Source organism: Nansenia antarctica (assembly GCF_963989245.1).
Source record: "Nansenia antarctica genome assembly, chromosome: 7".
NCBI lineage: Eukaryota > Metazoa > Chordata > Actinopteri > Argentiniformes > Microstomatidae > Nansenia > Nansenia antarctica.
The window spans coordinates 14,664,497-14,690,555 of NC_137677.1; the positions used below are offsets into that span (position 1 = coordinate 14,664,497).

General features: G+C 42.4%; 3 protein-coding genes and 1 long non-coding RNA gene across 4 annotated transcripts; 2 read left to right on the forward strand and 2 right to left on the reverse strand.

Annotated features, from left to right (window-relative positions):
- Positions 1-565: 565 nt before the first annotated feature.
- lrrc41 (leucine rich repeat containing 41) lies at positions 566-9,606 on the reverse strand. Its single transcript, XM_080535788.1, has 6 exons — positions 7,652-9,606; positions 7,119-7,379; positions 6,727-6,891; positions 6,420-6,518; positions 2,128-2,256; positions 566-1,376 (listed from the first exon to the last, which is right to left on the reverse strand). Exons 1-6 carry the CDS (start codon positions 8,424-8,426, stop codon positions 1,282-1,284), a joined length of 1,524 nt encoding a protein of 507 aa, XP_080391914.1. The 5' UTR covers positions 8,427-9,606; the 3' UTR covers positions 566-1,281.
- Positions 9,607-9,913: 307 nt separating this feature from the next.
- LOC308161728 lies at positions 9,914-11,277 on the reverse strand. The gene is made up of 3 exons (XR_013937553.1): positions 11,173-11,277; positions 10,195-10,364; positions 9,914-10,050 (listed from the first exon to the last, which is right to left on the reverse strand). It is a non-coding gene; the product is annotated as an uncharacterized lncRNA (long non-coding RNA).
- Positions 11,278-12,871: 1,594 nt separating this feature from the next.
- LOC308161790 (proteasome subunit alpha type-7) lies at positions 12,872-16,886 on the forward strand. The gene is made up of 7 exons (XM_080535862.1): positions 12,872-13,045; positions 13,511-13,637; positions 13,810-13,934; positions 15,854-15,976; positions 16,158-16,277; positions 16,375-16,437; positions 16,572-16,886. The coding sequence occupies exons 1-7, from the start codon at positions 12,944-12,946 to the stop codon at positions 16,665-16,667; spliced, it is 756 nt and encodes a 251-aa protein (XP_080391988.1). The 5' UTR covers positions 12,872-12,943; the 3' UTR covers positions 16,668-16,886.
- A 1,371-nt stretch (positions 16,887-18,257) lies between these two features.
- Positions 18,258-25,852, forward strand: taf4b (TAF4B RNA polymerase II, TATA box binding protein (TBP)-associated factor; the record flags this gene model as incomplete). The annotated part of the gene is made up of 15 exons (XM_080536591.1): positions 18,258-18,363; positions 18,555-18,679; positions 18,765-18,875; positions 19,183-19,317; positions 19,517-19,639; positions 19,753-19,842; positions 19,979-20,176; positions 20,926-21,061; positions 21,176-21,260; positions 21,372-21,541; positions 22,337-22,467; positions 22,606-22,731; positions 23,466-23,516; positions 24,633-24,740; positions 25,712-25,852. 15 exons carry the CDS (start codon positions 18,258-18,260, stop codon positions 25,850-25,852), a joined length of 1,836 nt encoding a protein of 611 aa, XP_080392717.1.
- Between the last annotated feature and the right edge of the window lie 207 nt (positions 25,853-26,059).

Below are 26,059 nucleotides of genomic sequence, written 5' to 3' on the forward strand. Positions count from 1 at the left end.
AGATCAATCAAATTGAATAATTTCTAAAAAATATTTAGTGCAAATTAGATTCCTCATCAAGTATTCATGGTCATTCTAGGCATTATGCTAACACAGGCAGGCTAAAGGCTAACTTTAACTCAAAATGTCCACCCTGTTATGTGTCCACTCTGTTCTGGAGACACTCGCCCAATTCAACTACAGAGGGTATTCTAAATAAAATACAATTTAGGTGCCTGAGCTCGACCACTATGTTTTTCAGCAAGCTAGATATGTCCTTTATATAATAGAACATTAAAATATAGATAAATCAACAATTTATTTTTCACAAGTCATGAAGTCCAAATGGCACCGTATTAAAAAAATGACCCACCAGGGTATCGACTACATTATGAATGTATAACAAGAGATGTAATTATACTTCAAAATAAGCTCTTTAATAGCTGTAACTTGAATAGTTATAACAGAACAATTGAACCACTTTAAACATAATGTGATCACTCTGAATCAGAACATTCTGCCTCACTAGATTCTGAATCCCCCTCTCCCTCCTCCTCATCTCCCTCCTCACTCTCATTTTCCTCCTTGTCTTCAGCTGGCCCTGGTGCAGGTAGATTCATCGGGAGAGCAGGTTGTGTGTGGCGGACAGGGCGACAGTGACCACCCACCAGCTCCCAGCCATGTCCGACTGGCGAGGGGTGGTGCTTCAGGGAGGGGTGGCGCACTAGATATGCCAAGTAGTTGGCACGGAGACAGTGTTGGCGTAGGCTATCTGCATCTAGAGGACCCTACTATTAAAATACTGTAACTTCCTTTAAGCTTAGGTAAATAGAGGGGCATGCCATGTGTTGTAATCGTCATGTGTGTATGCTAACTGCGCTAAATAATGCAACAAAAAAAAGAAAAGTATTCAAAAGTAAAAGGATTACAAATAGCAGATGTTCCTCCACTTTAGGAATGAACTACACTAACAGATTCCAGCGTTTGAAGAGGTTTTTATTCACATGACGCTAAGATGGTCAGCCATAGTGTCTCTGGAGTTCCATTGATCTGCAATGAGTCGACAGACTCGACCGAGTGTGTATAGTGTCTTGTCCCGTAGCCCTGGGTCTCGGTCCAGGGGGTTGCATCTGAGATCAAGGGTCAGTTGCTGGGGGAGGCAGTTGGTCTCCAGCAGCATGCCAAACTTCTCCAGCTCAGGTGGCTGAATGAAGTTAGAACTGTCAAGGACAAGACAGAAAGAAAGCTTCAGATATCATCAATATATGCCTCAACAAGATGGACGAAATATCGACATGTCAATTAAATCACTGACAATACTTGCCTGATGTCAAGTTTTTTCACTGTGCTTAGTACGGATCCAGTAAACAGTTCCCCAAGTACAGTCACATTCTTGGCTGAAGAAAGAGAATATTGGTTATACATTGAATATACAGTGGGGGAAATAAGTATTGAACACATCAACATTTTGTCCAGTAAATGTATTTCCAATGAGCCTATTCAAGTGAAATGTAACTCAATAACTCAAACAATCCAGACAAAAGAATCTAAACATTAAAGTCCATATGTAAATACAGTTATGTGTAATAAAGCAGAATGAAACAGGAAAAAAGTATTGAACACACTAAGAAAATTAGGAGGCAACTCTACCTCCAATCTGCTAATTAATGCCAGCTGGGTTAGAATATATCGATGGGCTATAAAAGGTTATTTTTTTGTTACCAAGGTGCCACACAACAAACATCTAATGATGGGTAAAAGCAAAGACCTGTCTCAAGACCTTCGCAACCAGATTGTTGCCCAACATAAAAATGGAATTGGCTACAGACGTATTTCACAAGTTCTGAATCTTCCAGTAAGCGCCATTGGGGCATTATCTGTAAGTGGAAGCAACATCACTACACCATCAACCGGCCACGCGCAGGAGCTCCTCGCAAGATTTCTGATCAGGGAGTCAGAAGGACCACTAGGAAAGAGCTCCAGAAAGACTTGGAGGCAGCAGTTAATACCAAAGTCTGGTGCAAATTCCACTTGAATAGGCTCATTGGAAATACATTTACTGGACAAAATGTTGAAGTGTTCAATACTTATTTCCCCCACTGTATATTGTGTAGATATAGTAAAAAAGAGTAAAAAGAAATGTAATACCAAGGCGATTTTGAGACAGGTTAAGGGAGTGGAGTGTTGTACATCTCTTGACAGAATTCACCAGCTGTCGGAGGAAGTCTTCTTTCTCTCTGCATTTCTCAAGAAGCCGACAGTCCTTCAAAGACAACTCTAATTATGGAGTAGAGAGGAGCCGGAAATTGTCATTCACATTTTATGAGTTTCTGATACTGTCACTCAATACTAGGACTATACAGATACATTAACTTAACTAACTAATGCTAACTAAGAATAGTACACCTGGTTAGTACCATCACTTTATTATGACATATTTTACTTTATTATTGTGATCTTGTATCTTGATGCTGCAATGTCAATGTTGAGGAACCAAAGCCAAAGAATTTTACTCTTGGGTACCTGTACATTGGGATGTAATAAAAGTGATTCTTTGGAAGAAAATATCAGATTTCTATATAAACCAAGGAAAACAACTTAAAGCTAGCAGGGTATATACAGGAATCGTGAGGTTAATTTCAATACCTTTCTAAGACTTTTTCAATATTTTTCCAGACCTCACCGCCACTTCAAGCTGTAACCGTTTACATCAGTGACACCTTTAACTTAACAGTTTTAGTTTGCAATAGACTAGACCATCGTTTCTCAACGGGGGCGTTCAGACAACATGGGGGGGCGCTGGAACAGATATTTAAAAAAGGGGGGCGTTGAGGTGTTCTTGGGGGGCGTTCGCGCATTAAGTATTTTTCTCATGAAAAACAGCTGTCAGCAGTGTTATTACGGGTACGTTCGTAAATGCACGAACGGTCATTTCGCTCGGACAAACCGTCTTTTCAGTCAGAGCACCCATCTCTGAGCGCTCCCAGAGCGCAGTGTTCTGAACTTGGCCGGGCTCTGTGATGCAGACACACGTAGCGCAGCGCTCACATTTTTTTTAAAGTGAGAGTGTCAACAAGAAGATGAAGCTAAAAACTCAGCTAGCAAAGGCAGAGCTTTTGATAGTTTCCAATGTGTCTGGGTAAGCTGCATTGTAGAAGAATCTTGACAGTTCATGTACAGTGCAGAAATTGCAATACTATGCTAGTCTATGATAGAAAGAACCCCGGTTCATCCCATCTGTAATGTCATGTTTCAACCCTTGCCATCCTTTTCTTGCATAGCACCCGCAAATGAACACGGATAGGAGTGGAATAGGCTATATAACTGTAAATAGTTGATTGTCTTTGGATTTAGCTAGTTGGTGAAGATTTATGAGGAATAGGCTATTTAATTTGTGTTGCTCATCTAACAGCGATAAGGTGTTGTTTAATTTACGGTCTTGTTTAATTTCTATGAGTGTTTTCCTTGTAGGCTATGCTTGAGTGACATGTGTTTCAGTTTGTAGGCTCATTGTAATTGTTGGCTATAAGCGAGAGAGAATATTTCTTATGTTAGTTTTGATACTGAGTCCATGTCCCCGCCGGTGACGTAAGCCTGTCGTGCCAAATACTCCCTCCCCGCGTATACACACTACCCTCTGCGCTTATGCGTTCGCTTCCTTTCAATACAGCTTATTTAATTTAGTTAAAATGAGTGCTAATACCATACCACCATACCAGAACATCACAGCAGGAACAACCTATCTCAAAAAAGCGATCGTATTGTAATAAACCAATCCGGAAAGTTCTCTGTCGCTTACCAATAATCTAACCTAATCAGCTACGAATGTCCCTTCCCCTCGCAGGTTCATTACAGTATAAAAGTGTTGTTGTGGATGTTATCCCTAGTGCCATTCTGAGGTTAGCATTGCGATGTGTTCGTCTTAACGTTTACAAACTAAAATATACGATCGCTTTTTAGTGATATGTTGCTCCTCATGTGATGGGCTGGAAACGAACACATAAGCACTCCGAACAGCTGTCAGCGTCTTTTGTTGCTATAGGAAACCACTACTCTGCATGCGATTGATCAGCTGTCAGCAGTGTTATTACAGGTACATTCGTAAATGCACGAACGGTCAGTTCGCTCGGGCAAACCGTCTTTTCAGTCAGAGCACCCATCTCTGAGCGGTCCCAGAGTGCAGTGCTCTGAACTTTGGAACTGTGTTAACAAAGTCTAATAAAAAAATTATAAATATTAGCATCATAAAACAGTCTGTTTGTATTCTCTGATGTTGTCTGAGTTTGTTTAACACTCATAAACAGCATTTTTATTCACATTCACATGGCTTTTCTGCTCTCTGGTAAACTAATGATAATGATATTCCAACTGCCCAGTTAAATCAAATCCATTATTTGGCATTCAGTGACATGCTTTTTAAATGATATAACACAGAATATTAGTCAACATTAATATTCAGGGAAGAAAAAAAGCCAATTTTTAAAAATGGGGGTAAGAGACCTGGATAATGGACAGGGGGGCGCTGGCCCAAAAAAGGTTGAGAACCACACTAGACCACTATCATACAACAGAATTTCCGGTTCATCTTAGTTTTTTAATAAAACTAATAAATTCATGAACTTTTACTAAAAATGTTTAGGACTCAAACTCTTTGGACAGAGTCTAATTCAGAAAAATACCAACAAAATTCAAGACCTCCAAATTAAGACTTTTTAATACTTATTAAGGGTCTTGATTTTCCCAAAATTGATTTATCAACTTTTAATACTTTTCAAGACACCGCGGATACCCTGACATACACACATACACACTGTAGATTTGATGCCATCACAATCATTTAGAATCTCTGAATTTAGAATGTTTGGCTGCTGAGTGCAAAATATGATTTGAAAATATACACATTTGACTCATTGCCATAGAAACTAAGAATTATAAAGATGCAATTACGTTGATGTCACAATCAATCCTAGCAACTTCAGCAGAATGTTTGAGATTAGAATGTTTGGTTGATAGGCAGCCATGTTGAATGGAATTCAGTTTTGGTGGCTACAACCCCAAGACTAGACCTGTGACTTGTTTCTACAAGCTAAAATTCAAAAAAATTCAAAAATGAGCGTCCATACTCAACAAGTTGACCGTTCTGCCATACTCCAGGTGCTCTCTGCTGCAGGGGAGGGAGGCAGGTGTGCAACCAAGCCTCGGCTCACATCTCCAGTGAGTACCTCTCTCTCGCCCAAAACTCTCTACAACTCTCTAAGTATTTGTAAAACTGCATAATTTGTGAAGAAATTACATTGTAACAAGAATTATTCAGGAATGTATCATGACTTCTTCTACAGCCTCCCTCTCCTCAGCCTCACACACCTGTGCAGGCAGCCGCCCCTGGTCTCCCACCCTGGGACACCTGGCTGAACTGGGAGCAGCGGTTCAGAGACAACATGACCGTGCTCCAGCACCACTGCTACCAGATCATGCACGACCACAACCTGTCTGAGCAGGAGAAGGGTCGTCTGGTCCACATCTACAAGGGACTGATGTCCAGGGCATTGAGTGACCACCAGAGAGATAGAGAGGCCATCATTCGTTCAGTTGCATTGCTGAAGAAGAGGAAGGCCAGACTTATGGAGGAGGAAGAGGAGGAGGAGGAGGTGGAGGTAGAGCCTCCAAGGAAAAGGCAGAAACAGGAAGTCGTTTCCGGGGTTCCAGATTTGGCTGAGGAGATGGACTTCCTGGGTCTGAGACTTGGGTCCCTCACCCTCTGATTGACAGCTTGACCCCTCCTCCACTTTGAATGGACTGAACTTATGTGTTGAATTATTATTGATATATTTTGAAAAAGTAGTATAGTAGAGGTAGTACTAAGATAAGATGGTAAGTAAGATAAGATACAAGATACACACACACACACACGCACACACACACACTCACATCCACACACACACACAGACACACACACACACACACACACACACACACACTCACATCCACACACACACAGACACACACACACACACACACACACACACACACACACACACACACACACAAACTGTGTGGGCATGATGACACACGCACGCACACCCACTAGAGTGAGTGGCATATAGCTAAGTAAATGAGTGTTCTACCAAGGAAGCTCAGTTCAAGCAATTAGCACACATTTGTCTTATCAAATCTATGGGAATGGCAATTTACACTGTAATTTGGAGGCCATGATTTTATTGTTAACAGGTAAAGTACCTGTATTACTCCCACACTAATCTTTTTAGACACCCCTTTGGCTTTCTTGTCTAGAAATGTTTAGAAAATCTGACCACCTTAGTTGCAAGGTGAAAACTAAATCTGATGAAACAGTAGATTAATCAAGAGTAAAATATTATTATCACATTTTAATCGACTGACAGCCCTTCTTAATACTTGAAAATACATCCTTTTATAGTTACCTTCCAACATACGGTTGTCAAGTAGATGAATGATTTCAGAATGACAGTCAGCCAGGTTCATGTCCTCCAAGTCCAATTTCCTGAGATTTCGGTTTGACTCTGAAATAGTTGGATCACATTTTCCTGATTCATTATATCATGAAACAAATACATGAAAAAACATTACCTACAGCTAGTTCCAAAAGAACCGGATCAAATTCATGTAGCAATTTATGTACTAGTAATAATTATTCTACAGCCCTCATTCAACAATTGACAGTATGCAATTGTGCTCTATCCAGAACATGGTTAAAATCAATTTTTTTACCCGAAACTGTGTTGAGGAACGGGCTGAGAGAGAAGCCACGTGAACTCTGGATTCCCTCGACGTGAAGTGATGTGAGATTTGGAGAGCGTTTCAGCACAGAAGAAAGGCCCTCCAGGTTTGTCCGGACTTTGGGTAATTTCACAGATAGATTTTCAAGTAGCAATTCTATAAACAGAAAGTTGGAACAAGTCTCAAATCAAAGTATTTCAGTTTCATATTTCATATATTTAATTCTAGCCTGACAGCCCTTATAAACTTAAAAGTTGAGTTGCAATTCTAATATTCAACTTTCTACAGGTACTTTATCTGTTTTTTACTTGATTACTCTAGTAGAAATGTCATACAGGTGAAAAATTGATAGTTGGGGTGGGCAGAAGGGAAAAGGCTGTCACCTGAGTGGCCTGCAGACCGTAGGGCCAGTCTCTGCTGAGGTCTGTGGTTCTCTGCTATAGGGTGGATCTCCATTGAGAATGACCTCAGGTTGGGGCAGGCGTTGAGCAGGGATTCCATGAGTGACGGGTGAGGCAGGGTACTGACACTCAGATCAGTGAGGGAGCTTCTGGACGTCTCATACAGCTTCTTGAGAGACTGCGCCAACCTCAATACGTCCCTCTCCTCAAAAACCTCTACGTTGCCTAGAGCTGACCGACAACCTTATCACAATAATAATCAATGTTATCCTGATATCAATCCATGAATGGAATGGTATATGTAAAAATGATGAGCCCATATTGACATTAACTAATCATTCCAATCATTCCAATTTTAGCACTGCATGACAATTCACTCCAGTGTCAGTTATATATACTATAGCATAAAACATTAAAATGTGCACTGTGAAAAGCAATCATAATCACATTATTTTATAGCTTATCCCTGCCATATAATGGTTTATTCTAGCACCCCCTCCCTATTGTAGACTTACTTCCACTATGAAGGCTTAGCGAGCAAAGGCACAGCCAAGAGGGCAGGAGAGGAAACAGTACGTTAAAGACTTCACCCCTGGCCCTCCAGATCTCCAGTGATTGGATCCGTCCCCGAGGGCAATCCACCCTTGTGGGACCGGCAGAGGGATTGAACATCCTACACAGTCGCTCATGGTCCATACATCGGCATGGGGGACTGGGCTTCTTCACCTCTCGCTGTGTTGCGGCTAAACTTAACCTTCGCTGCTTGCATGGAGTCCCATGGTCCTCTTCGTCTTCAGAAAGCTCTTCCTTCTCTGAGACCTGGCAGTTGGCCGCCTCAGTGTTTCCAGAAGTGGTTCCAATGTTAGTGGAAAAGCATGTTGCCATCTCTCCATGCATGGACTCCAATGGGCATGTGTGGCTTGCACTCTGAGGTCCTCTACCGTGAAGAATCCAAGCCAGTAAACTAGGACCTGTATTCTGATCTATAATGACATGTTGGGCGATCCCATGATCAAGGATACGGTGCAAGACGTACAACACACGATGTGCATCCTGTTCGCTTACGTTGCAATTTGACACTTGAACTCTCCTTACACCCTTCTCTAGGACACTCAGAACAGGCCACAACTCTGCAGTGAAACTGACAATATAGTGTGAGGGTTGAAGAGACAGATGTAGGACATATTTGGCCATAGTCAAGAGGAGGGATTGAAAGTTAACATTTGAAAGGTATCTTTTGACATTTTTGAACTTATAGCCATAGAACATCAGGGTAAAGAGCTTCTCCATGGCTTTCTGTTTCCATTCATCCTCTGTGAGTATTGCCTGGAATAAACAAACGCAAATTACAAGGTTGTTAACCTTCAATGAAATAACAGAGGCAAGAGAGGTGGAACAGAGGTGGAATATTGTTAAGTGATTTTGGACCCTAAGCAAGACTTCAGATGATTGCAGATAGCAGTAGGGCTGTTACGATTAGTCGACGTCATCGACGTCGTCGACTACGTCAATACGTCGGTTTGCGTAATATGCGTCGGTTAGTCGTAAATAAACAAAATGGCTGCGACCAGTGCAAACACGGAGAGAGTTAGCGATTAGCGATGTTAGCTTATAGCCAGTTTAACAGAAGTAACTTCACTTTTAACATTACTTCCCGTGGTCGTAGGTCGTGGTCGGGCTGGCTGACGGCTTAAAATGACCGTGATGACCTGTAGACCTTATCCAGCTATAGTCTTGTGTTTCTACCCCGGGGCATAGCCCTATTATCTCCATATTTATCTCCTAAAACAGTACTAGCTAAGCTGTTGTGTTTACCACAGTCCTGTTCTGACTGGTCGCGGGCCGTAAGTGATGCTTGTCTCACAACGGAACAGTTTGTCAGTGTGTGTGTGTGTGTGTGTGTGTCTGTGTGTCTGTGTGTATGTGTCACGCATGTGTGTGTATCTTTGTCTCTGTGTGTCTGTGTGTGAGTGTGACATGCTCACATTCCTCCACAGTAATGCCTAAGGTGGAGGGGGGAGAAGGGAGAGAGGGGGGGAGAGAGCTAAGGGGGGAGGGGGAGAGCAGAGAGAGGGGGAGAATGTTATGTTTGTTATTGAGATTGTTATTGTTAAAGATTGTTACTGAGAGGTATACGGTATTCCGGTTAGAATTTCACTTTTTTACAGAATTTACTGCATTACTTGCACTTTTCCTTTTACTTGAAGTTAACTTTTATATTTTATGTTGGACTGTAAGAAAGAGAGGATCTTTTTTGTTGTGTGGAATATTGCCCTGCAGTGCAAGAATAATTGAATAAAATACTGAAATGTTGATAAGAGAAGTTTTTGACATTTATTTGGGGGAAATTAAGTGATACATTAACCGAACAGCAAAAAAATAATCGTTAGACTAATCGTTAAATTAGTCGTTAGAATAACCGACTAACCGAACAAATAATCGATAGATTAATCGTTAGAAAAATAGTCGTTTGGGACAGCCCTAGATAGCAGTTCTAGTAACCATTAGATTTTTCTTTTTTATGTCAACCTTTATAAATTCTTCCCTAGGTGGATGAATGGCCTTCTCTATGGTGGTGAGTGAATCTGACTGCAAGAGAAAAAAGACACCTACATTCTCCTTGGCATAAAAATCTCTTAACATTCCTGCCCACACATACGAGGTGGAGATCCCTGAAAATCAAAAATGCAGAATTAACCTCAACCTTAATCAACAGCATCGTAGTCTGAATAATGGTCTGACCCAGACAGCAAGTCTGAGTCGGAACAATGACCATCATAACTCATACCACACAAAGCCCTTTTACAGGTTCCCTGCTCATACCCACCTTTGAGTTTCACTGCTTCGTGAATTCTATCGAGATCAACAATATTCAAATGAGGCAGAAGGTCCTTTAAGAGTGACGTTGGGAGGTCTGTATAACAACAAATGATACACTTGATGTTAATTCATACAGTGATTTTCAGACTGTGATAAAGCACAGCAATATTTAAATCATTTTCTGATAATTCATACATGTTAGGAACTAGCTTGGTGGTACACACCAAGAGACACTTACCGAGAGCACTCTTGTCTAGTACATTCATGTGAAGTCTGGTTGTTTGAAGGCACATCTCTTTCAGGGTTAAGGTTGCATTGGTACATGTTGCTCTCGGCCACTTGCTGCTCAAGGCTGCTTTAATATAATCTTCATGCATGGTCTCAGTGTCTGGCATGTCAGGGACCCAGCTAGACATAGAAACATACACAGGCATGTCGTGACGTTAGAATTATAAGGTTCTATCTCCATTTTTGTTCAAAATTTAGTTTTTTACCAAATCTGATCCATTGGGTGTTTATTAATGCCTGTGTGGTGTTATTTTTAAAATGTTGCATTTTTTTGAGTTAATAATTCATAAAATACAAAGGTTCCATCTCACAGAACATAATGGAATGTAAAAACTTTGACGCTCAATATCTCTGAACTGCCCTAAACGGAGATAGAACCTTATCATTCTAAACGGAGATAGAACCTTATCATTCTAAACGGAGATAGAACCTTATCATTCTAAACGGAGATAGAACCTTATCATTCTAAACGGAGATAGAACCTTCTCATTCTAAACGGAGATAGAACCTTCTCATTCTAAACGGAGATAGAACCTTATCATTCTAAACGGAGATATAACCTTCTCATTCTAAACGGAGATAGAACCTTATCATTCTAAACGGAGATAGAACCTTATCATTCTAAACGGAGATAGAACCTTATCATTCTAAACGGAGATAGAACCTTATCATTCTAAGCTCACGATGTGACATGTTTTGCTCTGGTCCGAAACTAGTCTAGTCTTGGCTCAATTCCACTGCTCTTCTACCAGACAAGCGTAAAGAATAATGATCATAGGTAACATTTGCTAAGTTAAATGTGCTAATTGAAGACTGATGTAATATGTTATGTACAGTAATCTATCTAGCAAGTAGCAACTCGCTTTAATCTTACGATGCTAGTAGTAGCGAGCTGAGTTAGGCCTAGCTATAGCCTGGGCTGTCTTACCTCAAGCTCAGGTATCAACACAAGTACAAAAACACGATCAGTGTCAGGCCTCAGGTCTTATGAGATCGTAGGTTGAACGTTGATTTGTCCGGTCAGAAGTCTCTGGCCTTGAAGTGTGTGTACTCCAGACAGACCACGTGATCAGGAGGGATGAGAGACGGACTCGAGTCGCGCATGCGCTCGTCCTGGGGGGTATTCCATCAACATCGCTAAAAGAAAACCAGGTTTAGTCTGACAAGTCTCGCGAGAGTTCCTACAAATATCCAGGCATATTCTGATAAATCTCACGAGAAGTTATCAAAAATAAGCCAGGATTTTCCTTTAGCGACGTTGATGAAATACCCTCCTGTACACTCACTTCATCCGTGTTTCTCTTTTCGCCGTTTTCTTGACTTCAAAGTAAAAGGCGTGAATTAAAACAGCAATGGAAAGTAATAGGGTCACAATATTTTCTCTTATTTTGGCGGAAATAAGGACAAATGACCCAACAGAAAAGTATATATCGTTTTGAAAAAACTGTTCACTATGCAGTGCAGCAGTCTTTCATCAGGGCAATGTGGATATTAGAAGAATTACAAACACGAATAATACATTAAGATTCAATATTTATATATCAATATCTTTTGTGGTTCCTTTTGTGGTTCCTTATTAAAAACGGGATTGTACAGAAATATTTTTCTGATTTCAATTCATCTCTGGTACCACTCTACTCTGCGACACTTCTGGAATATGGATTCAGATGAAAGTTTCAACCGTGAGGATTGTCAAAGCAAATAATGATTGGTCCTCCACTGTGTCTGGACAAGGCACTTGTTGTGTTGGGACAGTAAAGGGACAGTCATTCTTCATATGACACCCCTCATGGTTGAGACTCACTTGATATCTATGCTTTTCCATGGTTTTCAAGTACAGTTGTTGTCAAGATCATGCTTAGATTTTGAATTTGTGTACAGTCCACTATGTGTTCCCTATGCAATCTCGAGGGGACACAGTACAGGGCCAATAATTATTTGTATGACATTACATTACATTATATTACATTTTGACATGTGTATGTAAATGTAATGTAAACATGTTTGGTATTTAGCAGACACTTTTATCCCAAGCGACTTACAACAAATACATTTGACTAAGTAAGTGAATCATCTATCTATCAGTCATAGCAGGAAAAAGTAATCTATGTTGAAACTCACTTGATATACTAGTGTTGTCGAGTACAGTGGTAGTAAAAAATCATGTTAAGACTTGAAATATTATTTGTGTAAAGTCCATTATGTGTTCACTATGCAGTGCAGCAGTCTTTCATCAGGGCAATGTGGATATTAGAAGAATTACAAAAACGAATAATACATTAAGATTCAATATTTATATATCAATATCTTTTGTGGTTCCTTTTGTGGTTCCTTATTAAAAAGCACCTATGTTACTTAGCAGCTTCCAAAAGGACGAGAGTCGAGATCAGTGTGGAACTCCGCCCATCTACTTCCGGTTAATGTAAATATCTCTAAATTAGGAGTTCTTCGAAATAAAAGCACCTATGTTGAATTTCTTTAAGCATTCATAAATACTACATTTTAGTATTGGACTAAATTTGAGTATTTATAAATGCTTAAAGAAATTCAACATAGGTGCTTTTATTTCGAAGAACTCCTAATTTAGAGATATTGACATTAACCGGAAGTGGGTGGGCGGCGTTCCACACTGATCTCGACTCTCGTCCTTTGGGGAGCTGCTAAGTGACTGTCACTGTCTTTACAAACAAGTTGGAAACATGGCTTCCAGATATGATAGAGCAATAACAGTCTTTTCACCCGACGGACACCTCTTTCAAGTGGAGTACGCGCAAGAAGCGGTGAAAAAGGGCTCTACTGCAGTGAGTTTGACATGCTGCCTAGCTTAGCTAGCTACCTAACCAGTGTGTCATGACTTGCACGTTGTTGCAGCGTCTTTCTAGCCCATAGAATATCGTGACGTTAGAATTATAAGGTTCTATCTCCATTTTTGTAAAAATTGAGTTTTTTTAGATAATCTGATCCATTAGGTGTTTATTAATGCCTGTGTGGTGTTATTTTTAAAATGTTGAAATTTCTGAGTTAGTAATTCATAAAATACAAAGGTTCCATCTCACAAAACATAATGGAATGTAAAAACTTTGACGCTCAATATCTCCGAACTGCCCTAAACGGAGATAGAACCTTATAATTCTGTCCCAGTTGCCAGCTTGGTAATACTACAGTTGGATATTCAGACTATTATCTAGGGCGCCCTGGTTGGTGTTTTTAAGTGGCCGAGTGAAACTCGTGTAGTTGCACTGTATTAACTTGATTTCTTTGTGCAGATTGGCATCCGAGGTAAAGACATCGTTGTTCTAGGTGTTGAGAAGAAGTCTGTAGCCAAACTTCAAGAGGAGAGGACCGTACGAAAGATATGTGCATTGGACGAGCATGTGTGTATGGCTTTCGCAGGTAAGTCTAACATAATCGGAACACCATTATTTGGCACCTGTACCTTCACAGCTCTATCCCCCTTATTATCAATGAATAGTTTAGGCCCACAGATGTTTGTCTAGTTTGTGTAATACCAGGTGTGGTTTGTGCCATGTTTCATCTTTACTTTCTCCCTCGCTTGTGCACCCAGGTCTGACAGCAGACGCTCGTATTGTGATTAACAGAGCAAGGGTGGAGTGTCAGAGTCATCGACTGACAGTAGAGGATCCTGTTACTGTGGAGTACATCACACGTCACATCGCCACGCTCAAACAGGTAAACGGACACATTAATATGTAGGGATGCTCCGATCTGGATTTTTGGGGCCGATACCGATCACCGATTTTTTTCCTCAAGATCTACCGATACCGATCTTTTAAAAAATACATAACTGTATGCCTACTGACTGGATAATAGCCTACATATATTTTGCTTTTTAGACAAAAGTCTTGATCCATTAGGCACCAAGCAAACGCAGACCCAAGTCAGTCGATATGGCTGTATAAAAGACATCATAAACGTGGCCTTCATGGTTTACATACGCAGGGGTGCAAACTGGCGATGGTCCAAAAAGGTGACACTTTTTTTTGTCCGTAGATGGTTAGCTCTATCATTAACAGTCTAACAATGATGCGCGTGTAAGTAGCGATGGCCCTGACCGTAACACCCGCATAATTAATGTAAGCAGGTTTCTACAAGTTACATTTAAGACCTTTATAAGAACACTTTTAATAGATTTGAAGACCTATTGAGCAAGTATTGGTATTAGACTCACATTCATTGATTCTTTTCATTAGCAATGCTGGGTGATCTGTTCTGTTGCATATAGAACAATGATAATGTAAGTTAGCCTACTTTATCAATTCTTGATTCATTTCCATTGCTTCTCAACACAATACTAGATATAATAGCATAAATAACAGAATAAACTCACACACTTACTTACACTGCATAGCCTACATACTGAGATATGGCACACACACACACACACACACACACACACACCTCTCACAGGTACACACACACCTCTCACAGGAGGGCCACACACACACACACACGTACAGCTACACACACACGCACGCTATATTTACTAAAACACACACACCGTTGCTACCACTGCAAGTTTGAAGAAATTATAACTTCACATGCCTACAGTCGAATCGCCTCCTACATCGTTTCACGTGGCAACATTAAAAAAAAGTGATCGTTAAACTGTTGTTTATTTTTCGTGTTATGAAAAAAAACGAGTCGGCGAGTAGCGTAGTTCTAGGCTGAGTTCGTAAATTCGCTCTGAGAGCTCCGGAGGGCACACTGGGCTCAACGTCATAAAGGGACCAAGTAATTTGATTGGACAAGAGGCATTCCATGACTGCTGGTCAGATTTCCAGAGCGAATTTACGACTCGCCGACTCGTTTTTTTTTTTCATAACACGAAAAATAAACAACAGTTTAACGATCACTAAATACTTTATGGATTGGATTCACCATTCTCGTTTGCCATAGACTACTATTTGGTAAGGCTTTTGTAAATACTTTTGTTTTGGGACGTGTTTGTGTTTGGGGCGGTATGATCATCTAATTATGTGTAGTTAACTTATGTGTTTCTAGCATGTCGATGTTCTATCAGGTAAATTCGCTAGAACTAACCTCATGACATTTCACAATCACAAACATATATATGTACAAAACTCACTAAAGTATAAAATACCGCTTCTCTTGAAATCACTCTCCAGCTCCTATGACGCTTAGAGGTCAATGCATTTGTTTTTTTGGTGAACTACCGTAATAACCCTAAATGGTTAGAGAGTGCAACTTCTCTGCTTTCAGAAACTGTTGTTTTTTCCCGATTGCACATATAGTTCAAGAATTACGATAGTTTGAACGAACCCTGTGAAATCCTGTTGAGAAGTTATCGCAACATAGAAATAACGTTTTCCCACAATAAAATAACTTAAATGATCGGCTTTTGCGATCGGCCATTTTTGCCGATCACCGATCGAGTCATTTGGAGTGAAATCGGCCGATTTAAATCGGTGGCCGATAAATCGGAGCATCCCTATTAATATGCATGCTTTATTCACATTCTGACACATGGACACTCACAAAATTACTCACACACACACACACACACACACAAATAGTCATACCCCTTGACGGAGGGTCTCACAGGTCTCTCCTCTTCGTCTTCCCCCTAGCGCTATACACAGAGTAACGGACGCAGACCCTTTGGTATCTCTGCTCTGATTGTGGGCTTCGACTATGATGGCACTCCACGGCTGTACCAAACGGACCCATCTGGAACCTACCACGCCTGGAAAGTATGTGGCTGGATACTTCCATAGAGCACACTCTGATATGCTGATTTATAATATAATAATCATAAATTCCATTTATCTGACACTTATCAAAAGCGACTTGCGCCGTGAGTGCATACATATTTTGGTATATGATTGGAAGCCTTTTTAAACCTTTCTCTACCCCCCCCCAACTACTGTGCAGGCCAATGCGATTGGTCGCAGTGCCAAGACTGTACGGGAGTTCCTGGAGAAGAATTACACAGATGAGGCCATTGCTACTGACAATGGAGCTATTAAGCTAACCATGAAAGCCCTGCTGGAGGTAGCCTAACACACCAACGCTTGCCACTATAATCATTACTGGACTGGTAGTAGATGATGTTAATGACTGTACTGACCTTCTGACCCTACGCTCAAAGGTCGTCCAATCAGGAGGGAAGAACATTGAGCTGGCTGTGATCAGAAGGAACCAGCCACTGAAGGTATATACATGCACAACAGTCACCCAGTTAACCCTAACCCCAAACCCTAATGATTATGTCCCATGTAGTGACTTCTGAATTAATTGCTTTTCTTGACCCTAAATCAACCACGTTATGTTTTTATCTCTTTTCAGATTTTGGAGTCTAAAGAAATTGAAACCCTTGTGGCTGAAATTGAGAAAGAGAAAGAAGAGGAGGCAGAAAAGAAGAAGGCGAAGAAATCCTCCTAACTCCTCTGTTGTGTCAGGCTTCAGTTCAGGGTGAATCACATGTTTTCACTCTATTGATCACATACAGGATGGTCTCGTTTCGGTTTCTTTCTTTAGCGTGGTTGGATATGCTGCTGCATATATTTTTACTGTTACATTTTGTGAAGCATTTTTGATTCCACAACTCATGCTGTTTATAAATGGAACATTGAATAATAAAAAGATTTTGTTTGCTTTGTATTTTTGACTGCTCACTGTCCCACTCTTTATTAATTGCCAAGAAATATAAATATATATTTAAAAAATGCTACCTGAAACAGACCGTGGTAATGTGTTCTTGTATTCACTGGCTGACACGTTCAGTACGATGCAGATAGAAATATGATGAGTCGTGCACATGACAAATATCCATGTTTTTCACAAAACATCTTAACGTTCTTAACGATTCCAACCTCCTGAACAGACCCCTTTTTCTTTAAAAACATATTTTCCGATTGTACAAATTATGGTACAAAAATATTCGTAACATGTTTACACAAGTAAAAAAAAAAGGGACCAAGATAAACATTCTCAATCAATCAATCAACATTCATGGACAGGTCCCTTGAAGCAGCACTAATTCCTTAGGAGTGTCATTGAGTTAACCAGCCATTATACAACAGTTAGTTCCGACCAAGTAATTTGATTGGACAAGAGGCATTCCATGAGTTACGATAGTATAACAGCACTGGGACTTTTAACTATGTATCACTCCGCTGCACAGCTGTTCTAAATGACCGTTAATTCGACTACAATAGCGCGCGGTACAACGGGATTCCCTCGGCTGAGCCAGCTGAAGCCTCAAGTGGAGCCTACATAAACACGGCCACATGACTAACGAACGGGAAGCGTGGACAAGGTAAGTTCAATGTGCCATTGTCATTACACTCTGGATTAAAAAACAGACCAAACGTGCAATATCACCTGCTCATAAAACTAAAAGTGAAAGGTTATTCAAGAATTTAAGATATATAGACCATTCATGTTCTTTAGTGGCATTTATTTAATTTCTTGCATTCTTATGAAAGGAAAATGCCAACGGAAACCAGCTTAAAAGAAACTCCAAACCAGCCAGATGGCCCATGCCCGAGTGCCTCCGTCAGTAATGCTTGTTGCACCGGAACGGCGACAAACGGTGATGCCACGTTGGGAGTGCAGGTGGAGAAGACGTGCCATGCCTCCGTACCCACCGCCCTCTTCCCGACCCCCGCCACTTCAACTGAAGGAAATGCGGGAGACTCGAGCACTGATCAAACGCAACCCCAAAACGCACCGAATACTAAAGTCAATGTACCAACAACCACCACCTCATCCTCAGTCGTATCCAGCCATGCAAGCGCACAACCGGTTACCTTGTCCACAAGTATAGTACTGCAGAGCAACGTTGCTTCAAAGCCGGTGATGTGCACGGGACCACAAGCTATCTCTTCAGTAGTTGTGGAAAACAAATTCAGCACTTCAGGTGCGAACGCCGGTGGACAACCATCACAAACAAGACCTCTCCCATCCCTCCAGCTGAACCGAATGGCCAGTTTGGCCACTGTGACCCAACCTCCCGTAAAGAGTGTAGTGATGGCTGTACCAAGAGCAACAACAACCCCTCAGCCAATAACTGCTCGGCCCAGACCAACTCTAACTAAATCTGTACAGCTACCAGCAAATTTTCAGATACCACAAGGTGAGTGATGCATGCTGTGGACAGTATCTGAGCTTGTGGGAAAAAGGGGAGTACTAGGCAGCAGGGGTGGTGGACAATGGATGATAAATTGGGACAAAGGTAAGGTCAAAAAGGCTGGAGTGAGTCCAGTTGACCGGCCCTCTCTCTAGGGAGTGTCATCTTTGAAGCTCTTCTGATGTATCGGTTGGCAGGTATGGTGCTCATCCGCAGTGATAGTGGTCAGTTGATGCTGGTTTCCCAGCAAGCTTTGGCCCAGGCCCAGGGCATGGTAACGAAAAACCCAGCAGTCCCCTCTCCAAGCCCTACACCATCACAGGTGTGTATTTTTGTCTATATAAATGGGTGTGTGTGAGCTCACAACATTTGGCCATCCTGTGCTATTTATGCTGTTGTCATTGTAGGTGTCTGCAGCAACTGTAACTAGAAAAGTTGAGAATCCAGCTGTGATCAAAGTACCTCCCCCTCCCAGCATCCGTACAACCACAGTACAGAGGACGATACCTGTGGTTAAGGTAAGCTTAGATGAGTAGAGCTTGATCTCTGGTCTCAGGCAAGTTCTGGTCTGGTATATTCTCTGGTCTCTGGGTAAGTAGATGGTGGATAAAGAAGGGTTACTCTAGTCCAGTGTAGTACATTTCTTCTCCACTTTATCGACCTGTTAAAAGAGACTTTCTCTCTCTTTTAATTCACTAGGTCAACGTTGACATTAAAAGTTAGCAATGAGTTATGCATTTCCAGTTATAGGGTTTGTGTGTTTGTGCACAATAAATGATGTGTTTGTTTGAATGTGTGTTTTTTGGTGCTTTTGTTTTGGTCTAGATGGTGGGGGCTGCTCCCATCCCTCCAGCTGGCCTGATATCACGGCCTATCCCCCGCCCAGTTCCCCAGCCCAGTCCTCTGATCATTCCGATCAAGGCCAACCCCCCTAAGGCTACACCTCCCACCATCACACGTGTGAGTCAGACCACAAAAAGGTTTATCTGATTGTGTGGCGTGTTCAAAATGGCAACATGGGATGGGAGGGACCGAAACCGAGGAGGAAACCACCTGAACTTGGCCGACAGGAGACTCACTTTTGTTTTCTGTTTCAAAACCTATTTCAACTGAATGCATTGAATGTCTTGGTTCTGTGTTGTGTATGTTTTCCCCCCAGGAGACCCTGGAGAACGTGAAGAAGTGTAAGAACTTCCTGGTGACGCTGATAAAGCTGGCCTCCAGTGGCACACAGTCAGCTGACATGGCCAAGAATGTCCGAGAGCTTGTCAGGGGCCTGCTGGTACTGTCATTCATTCACCCACACCCGTTTTCACTCACGTATACAATCACATACTCCATATTACACACTCATTCAACTCTTGTCTTTTTTTCATGCTGTTCTTTGTCCCCCAGGATGGGAGACTTGAACCTGAGGAGTTCACTGACCGACTGTACCATGAGCTCAAGTCCTCTCCCCAACCTTACTTAGTGCCTTTTCTTAAGGTGACCACTCAAGGAGAGAACCACTTAACCTACTCTGACCAGAGTCATATTCAAAGCAGCTCAAGTGTCAAACAACTCACTCTCTCCTCCTTCTTTCTCGTGTCTCCTCCCTTTCCCTTCTCTCTCGCGTCTCCAGAAAAGTCTGCCCGCTGTGCGGCAGCTCACTCCAAACCCACAGCTCTTTATCCAGCAGGTTGACCAACCCAAGCCCCAGGCTTCAACATCCAAGACCCCAACCCCCGCTCCTACCCGCATCCCTACCCTCCTCTCCCCCAACGTCATGCCCTCCACCCTCGGCACAGGCAGCGCTCATCTAACGAAGCCCACCCAGCTGGTAAACATCATCTCTTTATGCTTATCCCTTTTCACCCAAACCTCAGTCAAAGGACTCGCTTGCCCTCCTGCCTCACAAACATCCTGATATAATCCAAAGAATCTGGTCAGGGCCCCAATGTAGCTAGATCTAGGTCTTTCTATTCAAGATTTGGGGCCCGGAGAGTCCCAACAACCTGTATGAACTGTCTAAGATCTCCTCTTTATGTTTACACAGTGATCCAGTTACCGTGGTTATCCTGTTGAAGTGAATTTGAGAGTCTCTGTGTTGCAGTTTACTTTTTTTTAAAATTGCAGTACATTTTCTGCTCTGCTTTGTCTTCGTTCTCTCCCAAACACATGCACAGGCCTGAGGTAATGTGTAATTCAGTTAGTGCCCAAGCTGAGGACTAATGACATTTCAGCTACTGGTCCAGAAATGAGGATTCTCATCAGTTCCTCTGCAGAAAGCAAAGACAAAGCTCTCTTCACTTCAGAAGGGAAACTCATAATGTTAAGCAATGATAATGTTATTAGACAATGTTATATGTTGTGCGAATACCCCCCCCCTCCAATATTCACTGATTTACACACGGATACCCTAAACTGTGAAAAGAAAGTCGGTGTATTCAGTTGTTTTCCTGTTGGAATTGAATCTCAAGGAACAGCATTGTATTCTTATTCACTCACTGAGAAGTGTTCAATGATCAAATCAGCTCCATGTGGCATATTTCAGAGATGTTGTTGATGTCTTCTGTGTTTTCTCTACAGGTGATCCAGCAGCCCAGAGGAGTGCCCGTTAAGAGTAACGTGACTGCATCAGGCCCCTCCCGCACATTCCTATCTGTGCAGAACCAGACCCTGCCCAAACGTATGGTCATCCAGACAACAGGACTGAAACACACAGGTAAAACATACACGCATTCAACTCTCGCACATACTCGGATACACCCAAGCTGTGTTGATTAGTAAAAGGCATGCCCCATCTCTTCTATCCATCATGTACGTTTTCTCACCGTAGGTGTTCTTGTCAGGCAGTCATTTACCCAGGGCCCACCCCCTCTTGCCCACAGACACACTTTCAAAGACACTGCTGGCTTCTTCAGGTAACGCTCACATCGGTACCATGGTTACCATGGTTTTATTAACTGATAAGGACTCTGAGCCATGTGTCTTAGGTCGGTTTAGAGGCTACTTGTTGGGTTTGTTTGTTACAGGGATGAGGATGACATAAACGACGTGGCCTCCATGGCCGGTGTCAACCTGAGCGAGGAGAACGCCAGTATCCTAGGAACCAACTCGGCGCCGGTGGGCACGGTGGTCCGATCCTGCCGTGACGAGCCCTTCCTGCCCCCAGCCCTGCTGCTCACACGCATCCTCCACACTGGTACCCACAATCCCTCTCACTACCCCTGGTCCCCCTCCCCCACCTCACCTCCCTACACAGAACCCCTGTCCTTCCCCTCTCTACTCACTACATCCGAATAACCGATATGAAGCGCTGCGGGAGCTCCATGTGTGTGAGAGGGCCGAGAGTAGCTTGGGTTCCAGTGATGCAGGGGAGGCTGGCGGAGGCCGATTGGGACGACGGGCTGTAATATCAGACGATTGTGTTAGAAAGAACGTTATGAATTTTATTTAGAAAAATGTCAATGAGTTTCAGTGTTGTTGAAAATCAATGACACATCGCTAGTCAACTAACACAGCTTGTTTTGTGAGCCTGCTAACAATGTAAAGTAGTGTCATTGTTAACTAGGTAGCAATGGGGATTACTCACCGAATCCATTGCAATATTTTGGCTTGACTAGGGTGTGTTGTGATTTTACAACAACATTGAAATGTATTCTGTGTTTCAAAATAAAAAGTCTGAACATTTTTGATTGGTTGCTGACTTGTTTCCCCCTTTCACCAGCCGCTGTCACATAATAATCAGTGCTCCTCAGTTGCTGATACCTCACTGAGGTGTCATGCACTTGTTCACCAGTAGGGGGCAATGTTGGAATTAGAATAATCATGGTGTGTCTGAATCACATCATAACAGTGTGTGTATAGGCCAGACAGTAACAGATTTGGTGTGTTAGTAGAGGTAAAGATGAAAGACACTCTCCAGATTGTATTGACTTGTTGACAATGTTTCATCTCTTTCTCTCACTCTTTCTCTCTTTCTCCCCCCCTGTCTCAGCTGAAGCTCTGGGGGTGACTGAGGTGGTGCCAGATGTGGTCAGTCTGGTGTCTCACGCCACAGAAGAGCGCCTCCGAGACCTGCTAGAGAAAGTCACCGTGGTGGCACAGCACCGCAAGATGTCCTTTAAGGTGCCCTAACCTGCCATCACACTCACACAACACATCAAACATTATTACACTTTCTGCCCTCACAAAGCACACACACACACACACACATACAACTTCCTAACAGCCCAGAACAAAGCATTTTCCTTCCTCTCTGTGTAGGATGATTTCAGGCACACGCAGGTCAGTGATGTGCGCTCCCAGCTGCGCTTCCTGGAACAGTTGGAGCGTCTGGAGAAACAGAGGCGAGACGATGAGGAGAGGGAAGGTCTGCTCCGTATCGCCAAGGTAACCACTCCCCGTACTGTCAACATGCTGGCATGGGCAATGAAGGGAGAGAGAGCGAGAGAGAGAGAGGGAGTGTGTGTTTGTGTCTCTGTCTGTGTGATGAATTTACCATCCAGTTTTTTTCTTTTTGTGTAGAGTAAATATGTTTATTCTGCCATTTAAAATGTTTGGCCTGTAAACAATTGAACAGACATTCTGGAGAATTGGTAGTAATTCAGACCCTGGAGTTGTCATAAACCTTTCTGAAATTGTAGTGGATTTAATTGATTCTTAGTAGATATTGTAGTAATATAAAAACACAGAGCTTAAATCAATTGGCTCAAATGAGGCCTTTTATTAAGCAAAGTTACATGAGCTCAGAGAGAAAGTAGCAGTCAAAAAGCCCCCTTCTGCGAGAGCACAACCCACATTTATAGAAGTTTCCTCCCTGATGAGGTCACTACTCTTGCTTAACCAATCATAATCATCTGTGCCACAAGTTATTGGCACATCTCTTACAGGAAGGGAAGGCCTTCCTTAGTGCTCGATTTCCCAGAATGCATAGAGACAGACATCAATTCTCAGCATATTTGATATAAAACTACAACAAAATTCTGATTATTGATGATTGAATTATGACTTTATAGTATGAAGACGATATGGTTTCTCTACCTAGTCTGCTTTGAAATGATTTATTTATGGGTAGACACACCCACCCCCTGACACTGAACATATGTTTTTTTTTTACTTCACAGAGTCGCTCAAACACAGAGGATCAGCAATTGCTAAAGCAACGAGCCATAGAGGTTTGTGTGTGTGTGTGTGTGTGTGTGGTCTTCCAACAGGCTGAGGAGAGGACCAGTAGAACACTCTAAAGGAAGGTGTTTGACAATAATTAGCCCTTGCTCGCTCCGGCACTGGAACACGGAATGAAAGCTCGAATAGTTCCTGTTCTTTAATCGCTGGCCTCTTTTGGGCCGTTCTTTGAATACACAATGTTGAACAGTTTGGTCAGGACTATGGTAAGTACAGTCAACCATGCTATATCTTATGCTAGCAATTTATTTATTTACAATCGGGCCTTGAATGCATGTAGCTAATTTGGCAGGTCTAGGCTGGTACACCTTCAAACATATACAGCACACCGCTTATCAGCTCAATGTGGGTCTCTGCTTAACCAATAGCTGCTGAGCTGTGTGTTCTGTAACTCTCTCTGCCTTATAAGGTGCTTGTTTCAACTTTCAGCTCAGTGCTGCCAAATATATACTTTTGAGAAGTAATGTTTGGAAATCCTTTAATGTCTGCTAATTGTTCGTTTAGTAAATCTAATACCATGTGTAATTCATTAGCTGGGGGTGTTGTGGTGTGCAGGCATGTAGATGAAAGGCGTCGGTACCGGTGGTTATTTAAAGCAACTGAGCTGAGATGCTGCAGTGTTTTTCTCTCCATTGGTATATCGCTCACGGCGTCCACGTTCCCAGAGGTTCTCTCCGCAGCAACGGCAGAAATCAACAAAATCTGTTCATTTACATGCCCAGCCTGTGCCACCCCCCCCCCCCCCCCCCCGCCCACACCTCACCCACCAAGCAGTCTCTTTGCCCTCCCCCCCCCCAACAGCCATCCCTGTACACCCCCCAAGCCCCGGAGAAGGTGCTGCTCTAATTGGAGCTCATTTTAATTGAGCCTCTTTCTGGGGCTGCAGAGCCTGCGGTGGTCCAGAAAATTGAATAATTTTCACCTACAGTGTGTGTTTTGGTGTGTCTGCCTTATACAGTTGTCCTCTTTTGTAACCTTGACAACATTGATACTGTTTGAGAGGTTTGATCATTTGGTTGACCTGCATTGTCCAATCAAATGAACAGTCACTAGGTTGGACAGCCTTTGATCTTTCCCTCTCTCTCCTGCTTTCTATGGATGTCCAGTTGCAGCAGCTGGAGCAGGCTCAGCTGCAGTACAGAGAGGCCAACCTGACGGCTCTGGCTGCCATCGGGCCCCGCAGGAAAAGACCCCTGGACCTCACAGGGAACCAGGTAAGGGCTTAACTAAGTAAGTAAGTGTGGCCTGTAGGTAAGTGTGGCCTGTAATTGTCCTGTGGCTTTTATGTGCTTGACATGTCGCTGCTCCCATAAGTGTGTATGTGGTGTGGTTTGTAAACATGCTCTGGCTTGTATGTGCTTCTACGTGTTTGCTATGACTTAATGTGTCCCTGTCCCCTATGCGCTGTTAGTGTTAGCCGCTTGCAATCACCTCAGCTTGCTTACTTGTGTTTTTTTGTCACGTGTGATGTTGGGGTACCTTGTCTCAGCCACGTGTTCTTAGAATATTGCAATGTTTTATTTTAATTAATGACGTTACTTTTCAGGATGCCATGTTGCAACTGGCCGGGGACTTCAGCTGAAAATTAGCCGACTAGGCTAACACTGCCTTTTTTACTGTATTTTATATGGTTCATGTATTTGGATTGTCCTCGATATACTTAACTAAACTAAACTAAGGTACTATACAGTACTCACTAAGTCTCACAGTGTGTTTGGACTGACACCCCCTGTCCTGTAGCAAGACATGTGTTTAGGTTGATAATAAGGACTCCATGGGAGAGGTACATAGAACAGTGGAGCATGTATGCACAAGACTGTTAGTCTAGGTTAATGAGTCTGTAATTCTCCGTTTATTTTAATTCCTTGCCCCAGGCGATGGGTTTAGAAATGAGGCACCATAAACTGCAGACATTAACCAGTGCCTTTGAACTCCATTACCCATAGGACCCTGCTGCCTGGGGGAGCTTTTTTCCTACCTCTTCTCTCTTTCCTTTGCCATGCCACAGGGCCTTCCTTTCTGCTTTCACAGGCATCGCCTGAGTGCATGAATGAGGAAAAAACAGGCGAGAGGGGAAGTAAGGAGATGAGTATAGTGGTGATGTGAAAAGGTTTTGACTGTATGATTTTCCTCTCTCTCTCTCTCTCTCTCTCTCTCTCTCTCTCTCTCTCTCTCTCTCTCTCAGGTTGGAGGAGCAGGGTCAGTGCTCCAGAGGGCCGTGGCTCAGATGGTGACTCGAGTCACTCTGAGGGACTTGTTGCTGTGTATGGAGCAGGACCCCCCTCTGCGCCACTCTCTAACCCTCTACAAAGCACTGCTCAGATAGTTGTAGGCTGTTTAACAACCACACGCTATCTATCTCTCCCTCCCTCACTGTTTGTGCCAGATTCAATTTGTTTGTACCCGAGTAATATTTCAGAGGTGATTTTTTTTATTTAGTTTCATTATTTAATTTATGATTAATATAATTTATTTGTATTGTTATTATTTCTAGAAATCTATATCGCTGCCAACAATAGGAGTAATATTTCAG